Genomic DNA, 11,129 nt, shown 5'->3' with positions numbered 1-11,129 from the left:
CTCACACCACACACACACACCTCCCACACACACACACACACACACACACTCTCACACACTCTGACACTCACACACACTCACACACACACACACACACACTCACACACACTCACACACACACACACACACACACTCACACACACACACACACACACACACACTCACCCCTCTCTCACACACACACACACACACACACCCCTCTCACACACACACACACACACACACACTCTCTCTCTCACACTCTCACACACTCTGACACACACACACACACTCACACACACACACACTCACACTCACACACACACACACACACACACACACACACACACACACACTCTCTCTCTCTCACACTCTCACGCACACACCTCCATCCTGTTTGATGACATCACGTTCAGCTTTGTCATCCATCACCGCCTCCATCTACGCTCGCAGCTGATTGGCTGAGGAGAGGTGCGATCATGTGACCGAGTCTTCGGAGTGAAGCTGCTGATGAAGAGGAGCCGACCCTCTGCGACCTTTGACCTCAACTAACTTTAGCTTCTTCTTTGACCTCCTTTAGTTCTTCTGGGGTTTGTTTGCACTTTAAATTAGATTGACCAACCAGCAGGTCTGTCTGCAGGTCTGTCTGACTGCAGGTCTAGGTCTGTCTGCAGGTCTGTCTGACTGCAGGTCTGTCTGACTGCAGGTCTGTCTGTCTGCAGGTCTGTCTGTCTGCAGGTCTGACTGCAGGTCTGTCTGCAGGTCTGTCTGTCTGCAGGTCTGTCTGCAGGTCTGTCTGCAGGTCTGACTGCAGGTCTGTCTGCAGGTCTGTCTGCAGGTCTGTCTGCAGATCCAGGTCTGTCTGCAGGTCTGTCTGCAGGTCTGTCTGCAGGTCTAACTGCAGGTCTGTCAATCAGGTCTGACTGCAGGTCTGTCTGAATCAGTAACTGCAGGTCTGTCTGCAGGTCCATTGTTGCGGTTGACTGCGGTCTGTTCGGTTGTTGGGTCTGACTGGGTCCTGAAGGTCTGTGGAGGTTAATGACACATGAAGAAGAACAAACATTACAGGATGTTTGTGAGGTGAAGCTGGATTATGAACATGAGCCCTCTTCTGATTAGAGGACGTTAACTCTGGTCCCGAACTGTTTGCTCTGTGTGACCACTGCAGAGTTCAGCTGATTTATAACAGGAGAGGACGAGTTGAGACATTTTCAACCCATAAATGTGGTTATAATCAGTTTCTTTGATCACATCATCGGAGGAAATAACCTTTTCTTTTATATTTGGAACATTTCCACTCGTCTAACATTTAAATTATATTAAATGTTTTAAATTACAAAAGTCTAAAGAAATAACAAGTTTCCCCCTGATTCTAGCCTTCATGCTAAGCTAGGCTAACTGCATCCTGACTCCGGCTCTGCACTTAAAGGTTTCCTGTCGAGTTTTGACCTCTGGAGTCATCACGGAGCCCGATAACGCTCGCTATTAAAGGCACAGAAGAAGAAAATTTTAACTTTTTTTTTTTTCTGCATGAATTGAAAATCTGACTTAAAAACATTTGTTCAGAAACAAACTCTCAGAAAGAGAAAGACTGTCCCTTTAATTCAGAGGTCCTGATAAACCAGGAAGACAAACTTACTCTGATCTCTGATCCAGAGAAACTGTTTACAGCCGGACGACGTCTGAAAACCTGTAAATACTTCATCATCATCATCATCATCATCATCATCATCATCATCAGCCACACCTGTCCTTGTGATGTCAGGGATGTGACGCGCTTTATTTTGGCGGGCCATGACCCGACGTGACCTCCGACACAGCTCCGCGGAGGTCGAGTCTTTAAGTGCCAAGATGGACAAAATGAACTCACCTGAACTCACCTGACTCCTCCTGCTGCAGGCCGCTCGGCGGGTCGTACCACGGTGGTGTGATGTGGGGGGGGGGTGAAGGGACAGACAATCACAGTCAAACAGGAAGTCTTCCGCCTGCAGCAAGGACTCTTCTATGCCTCCTTCCTTTCTTTCTTCCTCTAACTACAAACTGAACTTGTTGCATGCCGTCTTTATTTGAGCGTTTTGTGTTTCGTCAGCATGACGCTTCCAGTTTCTACTCGCAGGGTTACGTAATTACCCATAATTCAACGTGTTTTTATTGAACAGCTTCATAACTTTATGAGGACAAAGTTTCAGTTATTGAAAATAAAGTCATCTTGTGAGTTAAAGACTCATGAAAGAAAGTTGTAATTTAACAAGTAAAAAGTCTTTCAGAATAAAATGACAATATTAGAAAGTTATGGAATAAAATTAACAAACGTCGTGAAGATACAAAATAAAGTCACAAATTTGATGAATCGTACAATAAAATTCAATATCATGAGAACATTTGATTTTAATCACTGAAGTAAAACAATATGAGAATAAAGTTGTATTTACAATGAAGTAATCACAATACATTATTGTAGGTTATTACTATTATAGTAATTTTGAAATGTCATAATGTGTCAAAATAAGTTGTAATGTTTCACCAAAAAGTCACAATTTAATTATTATAGTTATAATTTTAAAAGCTAAAGTTGTAATATGGGAATTAAAGACGTGTTTTAATATTTTAAGAATCTTTTTGTGTTTTCTCATAAAATTACAACTTTATTCTTTTTACTTTAATGACTTTATTTTCATGATATAGGAACAAATAACAACTTTATTCTCAAAATTAGACGGGTTTATTCTCAGAATCACATTTCACGAGAAAAATAAAGCCATAAAAACTGAGAAAAAGTGACAATATTAATCAGTATTACAGGTTTTATTATTGTTTATTTTACAAGAAAGACTTGGAATTAATGTATTATTGTAATAGAAATAATAAGACGTCATCTGCATAAAACTTTTTTCTTTTTATTGCAACTTCATCTCAAAATATTATGATTTTTATTCTAAAAATACGTCTTAATTTGATTAAGTTTATAAATGTTTTTCTACAAACATGATTTTCGTGATATTGAGACTTTTACTAAAATTCAAATTACAACTTTATTCTCGTGATATTGACTTGTTTTAAATCTTAATTCAGTCGTATAATCGTCGCTACGTGTCTTAATAAGTCTGAAGAAGATTCAATGATTCATTAATTATTAATTTCCTGTCTCAGTGCCACATGACCACAGTTTCTAATCATTTCCTGTTTTTCTCATTTTGGCCAAATGTTTTCATGTTTATTGATTAAAAAAAAATGATTCCAGGTTAAAAACAATAAATATCAGCTTTGTGACGTCGCAGCTGATTAATGTTATTGATTATTTTCTGATCTTCAGTCGCAGTTAAAGATGTTTCATCTCTGCTGTCAGATCATAAAACTACGACTTTATCCAGGTTCTTTCATCATGTTTGTTTGTTTGTTTGTTGAGTTAATGAAAATGTGAGGACCAAGTAAACAACACAAAATACACAAAAACCAATATGAAAGTTAACATTCAGGAATAAAAGGTATTAAAATACGTACAGAAAAGATTTACAGCTTTTTAAAAGTTACATTTTTGAATATTTAGTGGAAAACGTTTTGTTTGTATGTACTTTTCTTCCATTATAGATTAATGTATTGGTAACCATCTCAGTATTATAACTCTTGTCACACAACTTTATTCTCATTAAGTTGTGACTTTTTGTTGTGACTTTTTCTCCGCATCATATTATTTTATATTCAATGTGACACCAGAGCACATTTTTATTTATTTTGAAGACGCCGTTAACGTCTCACCAGACTCCATTCTAAAATCTGCTGATTTAATGTTCTGTTACAAGTGGGGAAACGATGTGTCTTAGAGCAAAATATAACAACTGCTATTAATCTTCAGTTATTTCTGGTCAGTCTGGCTCCTTTGTCTTCGTTCACCACCAGACTCTGTTTAAAAATCTGCTAATTTTATGTTTTTAGCTTCAACTTTGCAGAAATGACCTTTCCAGTAAATGTTTGAAGTCCAGAGAAGAAGTGTAGCTCTTCTTCCTCTCCAGGATTTCACGCTGCAGTTGCACATGTGCAGTAGAGGTAACGACGCATTTTTAACTGCGACAGGAAGTCCTGCCCCCCCCCCACCCTCGCTCGTCTGTTTGCCTTACAAACTGTTTGCTGTGAATCTTGTTCAACGTAAATTGTAAAGAAGCTTCTAAAAGGAACAGAAACATGTTAATAAATGTTAATAAAGTGACTTATTTCCTGTGCTGGAGGACCGACTCTAACTGTAGTGATGATAGTAGCTTTAGACTCAAACTGGGACTGATGGTTGGATCCCAGTTTAACAGCATGCTCTCTCTCTTACTGCTCTCTGTATTTTAACTGCAGCCGTCTGAAATAAACTCCTCTCGTCACTTTCTGACTCGGTGTATTTGTTCACATTGAAGTCCTTTCATTCACTGATCAATACTATCTGATTAAAACACAAAGAGTGAAAATCAATAATTAGAGATATAAGTGTAGAAATAAAGTGTGACACATCTACAATAAATAAATATAATAATTATTCGCTATTTCAATAATAACTTCTTGAACTATGAAATAAATTGATTATTAAATCAATAAAATAAATTAAAATAAACTTGCTGCATTACTGTCGGTGGCCACCAGGGGGTGGGCTGTTATTCTTCCGGGTTCAGAGGTCAGCCTTCCGGAAGCAGAAGAAGAAGAAAACAGTGTGGTCCACATGGGAAACTTTAGCTGCTGATTGTAGAAACAAACACTGACTATCTCTGCGCCGAACCTTAAATCAGCACTTTTCTGTGAGGAGTTTGGTTCTGTTGGCGGAACATGGAGGAGGTGAACGTCATCAAGCTGCCGCCGACGGAGGAGAAAGCAGCGGGAAAGAAAAGGACTCGAGCCCCGAAGTTTAACCCCGAGCAAGAGGCTAAAATACGGCGGACTAACGTGAAGAGGCTGTCGGTGCTGGGAGAGGAGGACACCTCGGTGAAGCTGCTGGAGGAGCTGGTGTTCGGAGCCGAGGACGAGCTGGTGGAGAGACTCGTGGAGGTAACGTCTCCCACCAGACTCCATTCAAAAATCTGCTCATTTAATGTTTTCTCTCGTGGTTAAAGTAGCTGTGCAAAATGTGATAAATCCTAAAAACCTCCAGTTATTTCTGTTGAATCCGACTCCATTCAACAATCAGCTCGTTTTAAGTTCTCCTGGTTGTTATATTAATATATTAATCCTAATACTTTCACTATATTCGGTCCATTCCAGGGTTCATTAAACATTTAACTGATTATCTGTCTCTTTAAGTTCTCACTGTTGAGTTACTTCAGTTCACCAGTGATCTACAAACATCTGATTACGGTGTCAAACTATACTTTTCTAGTTGGTTTTAATATGTATTTTATTGTAAATGTGTGAAACATTAAAGTGAAACTAGTCCTGAGTTTGTGAGACAGTTAATATTTCGGGATGTTCTACCAGCAGCTTGTAATAAACAAAGGAAGATTAAATTTAACACTTTTTGAATGAAGTTTTGTGAGAAAAACAGATTTCTGCCAGTAAAATAAAACAATTTCATATTAAATTCAGATTTTATTATTATCCATTTTAAGTTTTCATCTTTTTATTTTACTGGCACTAATAAGCTTCCATACTCTCCTTTTAACAAACCTGCGTTACCTGTCGGCTCGCTGTGACATCACTTCCTGTTGTTGAGCAGGAGGATGACGAGCCGACCGGAGCTCTGCTGGCGGAGGACGAGGACGAAGAGTCGGCTGAGTCGGAGGACGAAGCTCGCCTGGCTCTCCGGCCGACCCGAGCGGCCGCCTGGGTGGACGAGGATGACGAGCTGGAGGAAGAGTGAGTGCACCTGAACCTCTGATTGGTCCTCGCCTGTTCTCACCTGCAGCTAACGCTCAGGTGTGTCTGTGTGTGTGTGTGTGTGTGTGTGTGTGTGTGTGTGTGTGTGTGTGTGTGTGTGTGTGTGTGTGTTTGTTTCAGGGTGGACATGAAGCATCGTTACCGTAGAGACCTGATCAGAGGAGAGGCGGAGTCGACCATGACCAAACAGAAACTACAGCAGAGGATGAGAGAGCAGTGAGTACACACACATTATATACACACATTATATATACACACACACACACACACACACATTATAACACACACACACACACATTATATACACACACACACACACACACACACATTATATACACACACACACACACACACACACACACACACACACACATTATATACACACACACACACACACACACACACACACACACACACACACATTATATATACACACACACACACACACACATTATATACACACACACACACACACACACACACATTATATACACACACACACACACACACACACACATTATATACACACACACATACACACACACACACACTATATACACACACACACACATTATATACACACACACACACATTATATACACACACACACACATTATATACACACACACACACACACACACATTATATACACACACACACACACACACACACATTATATACACACACACACACACACACACACATTATATACACACACACACACACACACACACACACATTATATACACACACACACACACACACACACACACACACATTATATACACACACACACACACACACACACACACATTATATACACACACACACACACACACACACTCTGAATGTGTGTGTGTGTTTCAGGTTTCAGAGGTCGATGGGAGGAGCTCCGTCGTGGGCGGAGAGCAAGAAGAAGAAGAAGAAAAAAGGTAGAAATGTTTCTAATATATAAAAAAAGAGAACAGGTGAAAGGAATTGTGGGTAAAAGTGTTTGTGTTCCTTAAGATGAAGATGATGAAGATGATGAAGATGATGAAGATGACGACCTGCTGAGGAGGACAGGGAACTTCGTGGCGTCCTCAGACAGTCTGCCCAGCGGCATCCTGAGGGTCAGTCTCCTCTTGTTTGTTTGTTTGTTTGTTTGTTTGTTTGTTTGTTTGTTTCTGATCACGTGATCAATCACTTCCTGTCGTCTCAGATGAAGAAATGTCTTCACGCGAACGCCGCCCGTCCATCAGAGGACCGACTGACCACCGTCCAGTTCCACCCGTCCGCTCAGGTCGTCATGACCGCCGGCCTCGACCAATCGGTGTCTCTCTTCCAGGTACAGCCGATCGGCGCTCTCTGACCTCAGACTGCAGAGCGGGAAAGATCATGTGACTTAACTCCCCCCCCCGCAGGTGGACGGGAAGACGAACCCGAAGATCCAGAGCATCCACCTGGAGCGGTTCCCGGTCCACAGAGCTCAGTTCAGCCGGGACGGGGAGACGGTGATCGCCACCAGCCTGAAGAACAAAATGTTCTACCTGTACGACATGATGGAGGGCCGGGTCACACCTGTCCACTCGGTCAGAGGTCAGTCAGAGGTCAAAGGTCACAGGACAGAACAGAGGTTTTATTCTGTTTCTGTCCACTTTAATGAAGTTCTGATGATCTGAAGGTAAAATGAGTGTTTGTGTCTCTGGAGTCTGGTGGAGAGTGATAGTGATATTACGGCTGTTTGTGGTTAAACTAAAGGTCTATCTCTGTAGGGATCCTTTCCATAATGCTGTCAGACACTGACAATAACAACCTGAGTCTGTCAGTGGCAGAAACATCTACTTTATAGTGGAACAAACAACAACTACTGTTAGTGGAACAAACAACAACTACTGTTAGTGGAACAAACAACAACTACTGTTAGTGGAAAAACAAAACTACTGTTAGTGGAACAAACAACAACTACTGTTAGTGGAACAAACAACAACTACTGTGAAAGAAAATGTTAGTGGAACAAACAACAACACTGTTAGTGAACAAACAACAACTACTGTTAGTGGAACAAACAACAACTACTGTTAGTGGAACAAACAATTACTACTGTTAGTGGAACAAAAAAAAACAACTTTTATGGAACAAACAACAGACTACTGTTAGTGGAACAAACAACTACTGTTAGTGGAACAAACAACAACTACTGTTAGTGGAACAAACAACGACTACTGTTAGTGGAACAAACAACATACTGTTAGTGGAACAAACAACAGACTACTCTTAGTGGAAATCAGTTTTAATCTGTTTGTGGAACAAACAACAACTAAAACTGTCAACCATTGGGATTGTCGGAAAAACAAAAAAAAAACTAATTTTTTTATTTTTTTTTTTGCTGCCGTTCATTATCTGTTTGGAGTGAATGCATCGTATATAAAAGCTTTTATGTATTGATCTTCTCCTCCTCTTCCTCAGTGTCAGTAATTAGTTAGTGATGTTTTTAGCTCAGCTGTTCTCATGGTGTCTGTCTGTCTGTCTGTCTGTCTGTCTGTCTGTCTGTAGGTCTGAATGAAGCCAGGGTGAAGGAGTTCTCTGTGTGTCCTGAAGGAGGCGCTCTGCTGCTCACAGGAACCAACGGATACCTGCACCTCCTCACGCTCAAGGTAACTCCTCCCCCTCCTCTGAGATATCGTCCATACAGCTGATTATTGATGCTAACTGTCCAACATATGTAGCTTAGCATCAGTCAGTGTAACAACAGCTGGTTCACAGACTGTAACTTAGATTAGCACCCGACTGCTAGCTTAGCTTGCTCAGTGGGCGTCAGACACTTGTGTGCAATGCATCCTGGTACATGTAGGCACTGCGTGGTCGGCTCCAGCTACATCGTTAGCTACCTGGCTACAGTCTGTAGTTCTACCTCGACACCAACGACATCACTGTGTGTGTGTGTGTGTGTGTGTGTGTGTGTGTGTGTGTGTGTGTGTGTGTGTGTGTGTGTGTGTGTGTGTGTGTGTGTGTGTGTGTGTGTGCGTGCGTGCGTGCGTGCGTGCGTGCGTGCGTGCGTGCGTGCGTGCGTGCGTGCGTGCGTGCGTGCGTGCGTGCGTGCGTGCGTGCGTGCGTGCGTGCGTGCGTGCGTGCGTGCGTGCGTGCGTGCGTGCGTGCGTGCGTGCGTGCGTGCGTGCGTGCGTGCGTGCGTGCGTGCGTGCGTGCGTGCTCGTGCGTGCGGCGTCGTGCGTGCGTGCGTGCGTGCGTGCGTGCGTGCGTGCGTGCGTGCGTGCGTGCGTGCGTGCGTGTGTAAATGTGTGTGTGTGCAGACGAAGGAGGTGGTTCGCAGTTTGAAGATAAACGGTGATGTCAGCGGCGTCGCTTTCTCTCGTGACGGCAGTAAAGTCTTCGCCAACTCAGGTGAGTCCACGATGTTCAGAGAATGTGTGACATCACATATCCACTTCCTGTTGGTCATGTGATCAACGTGTGTGTGTGTGTGTGTGTGTGTGTGTGTGTGTGTGTGTGTGCAGAGGACGGGGAGGTGTATGTGTGGGACATGCGCAGCAGTCGCTGTGTGAACAGGTTCACAGACGAAGGCTGCGTGACGGGAACGTCCATCGCCGCCTCGCCCAACGGACAGTTCCTCGCCTGCGGGTAAGACACGCCCACACACAGCGCCCTGCTCTCTGATTGGCTGAGACGGAGCATTGGACCTGTTGTATTGATCTGTTTCAGCTCTCAGTCGGGCGTGGTCAACGTCTACTCCCAGGAGGCGTGTCTTAATTCAGCCAATCCCAGGCCTCTGAGAGCAGTGATGAACCTGCTGACCTCAGCGACCTCTCTGGCCTTTAACCCCTCGTCTGAGATCCTCGCCATCGCTTCCCGGGCCGAGGACGAGGCCGTACGGCTGGTACGATGAAGATGAAGATGATGGTGATGGTGGTGATGGTGATGAAGATGAAGGTTGGATAAACCGTGTACTTCCTGTCCCTCAGGTCCACCTCTCCAGTCTGTCCGTGTTCTCCAACTTTCCCGTCTCGAAGAAGAAGATTGTTTATCGAGCGAGCTGCGTCGACTTCTCTCCACACAGCGGCTTCTTCTCATTGGCTAACAACAAAGGACACGCCCCCCTCTTCAGGTGAGGCAGCCAATCGGCTCCACTGTGACCGACAGGTGTTTTATTTCTTTGATCCAATATGGAAACATTAACAGACTGTGAACAGGGGGACCGCTCTGAGGGACGGACAGGAAACAGATTTCAGAATAAAGTTTCACTGAATATATTTAAATTGTTAATAATGATGATAATAATAATAATAATAATTATAATAATTATAATTAAAGATTCTTGTTTGATTGACTACAGAGACAAACGTCCATCTTAACCCTGTCTGTCTGTCTGTCTGTCTGTGTTCAGGTTACTGCATTATAAAGACTTCTGAAGGAACTCTGAAGCACCAGGACTCGGACCAGGACTCGGACCAGGACTCGGACCCGTCTGTTGTATTTTATTGTGGAGCAGCAGAGAGGATGATGGGAAACCAGATAATTTAGCGTCTGTTTTTATTTTCTGTGCAGTGATTGTATAAAAGATCTAAAACAGTTCAACTGTTTCTGTCTGTGTGTTTCACAAAGAACAGGAGGAAACCGTTAGCTTAGCATCAATCAAATTAATTACATTATACTGCTAAACCATCAGGACCTAGCTGCTAACTATAAACATTTATAATTTTACTTTATTTCATTTAATCAGGAATATTTTTTATTGATGCAATAAACTTTTATTTATTTCAAAACAAAAATGTGTAAAAGAAGAAAATATATTTTTTTTTCTTTTACAGCTGATTGAGTCAACTGAAACTGATTGAACTGAAACATTTTAGGTCAAATTAACTAAACTTTGTAAATTAATCAGGAAGCTTTAGACACAAATCTAGTTTTTTCTTTATTTGTTCTGTGAAAATAAAAACTTAACTTACTGATTATTTAATCAGGAATCTTTCTGTAACTTAAGTTTGTTACTTACAATGTTTCAACATTTGATTTAACTAACTATACTAAGTGTTTATTGTTTAGGTAACTTAAATCAATTCAGTTAATTTAACTTTAAGATATTTGTATTTAAATAACTATTAGACATTTTATTATTATTATTATTTTGGCTACAACGAGCTTCCGTACAGTGAAAGAGGTGGTTGATGGATCAACCAATCATATTGCAGGAAGAGAAACCGTCAAACAGGATTCACCAGATCTTTCTCACACACACACACACACACACACACACACAGTAACACACACACACACACAGTAACACACTAACACACTAACACACACACGCC

General features: G+C 42.0%; 1 protein-coding gene and 1 long non-coding RNA gene across 9 annotated transcripts; both read left to right on the top strand.

Moving 5' to 3' along the window:
- The first annotated feature begins 26 nt into the window (after window positions 1-26).
- On the top strand, window positions 27-4,351 carry LOC127374675 (uncharacterized). Of its 7 annotated transcripts, none has more exons than XR_007887105.1 (3): window positions 27-619; window positions 730-883; window positions 1,004-4,351. It is a non-coding gene; the product is annotated as an uncharacterized LOC127374675 (long non-coding RNA). The 7 variants fall into 7 exon arrangements; XR_007887101.1 differs by having other exon boundaries at window positions 27-635; XR_007887104.1 differs by lacking the exon at window positions 1,004-4,351 and adding an exon at window positions 933-949 and having other exon boundaries at window positions 27-635; window positions 730-871.
- A 272-nt stretch (window positions 4,352-4,623) lies between these two features.
- Window positions 4,624-10,395, top strand: utp18 (UTP18 small subunit processome component). Of its 2 annotated transcripts, none has more exons than XM_051419989.1 (13): window positions 4,624-4,998; window positions 5,663-5,802; window positions 5,944-6,039; window positions 6,691-6,755; window positions 6,841-6,935; window positions 7,025-7,150; window positions 7,227-7,401; window positions 8,359-8,459; window positions 9,114-9,204; window positions 9,318-9,441; window positions 9,523-9,697; window positions 9,783-9,925; window positions 10,205-10,395. In XM_051419989.1, exons 1-13 carry the CDS (start codon window positions 4,780-4,782, stop codon window positions 10,227-10,229), a joined length of 1,575 nt encoding a protein of 524 aa, XP_051275949.1. In that variant the 5' UTR covers window positions 4,624-4,779; the 3' UTR covers window positions 10,230-10,395. The 2 variants fall into 2 exon arrangements, with proteins under 2 accessions (XP_051275949.1, XP_051275948.1); XM_051419988.1 differs by having other exon boundaries at window positions 6,832-6,935.
- The last annotated feature ends 734 nt before the right edge of the window (window positions 10,396-11,129 follow it).

The sequence above is a fragment of the Dicentrarchus labrax genome, unplaced genomic scaffold (genome assembly GCF_905237075.1).
Source record: "Dicentrarchus labrax unplaced genomic scaffold, dlabrax2021, whole genome shotgun sequence".
Taxonomy (NCBI): Eukaryota; Metazoa; Chordata; class Actinopteri; family Moronidae; genus Dicentrarchus; species Dicentrarchus labrax.
The sequence above is the reverse complement of the archived record's forward strand: the minus strand, read 5'-3'. Positions and strand labels throughout refer to the sequence as shown.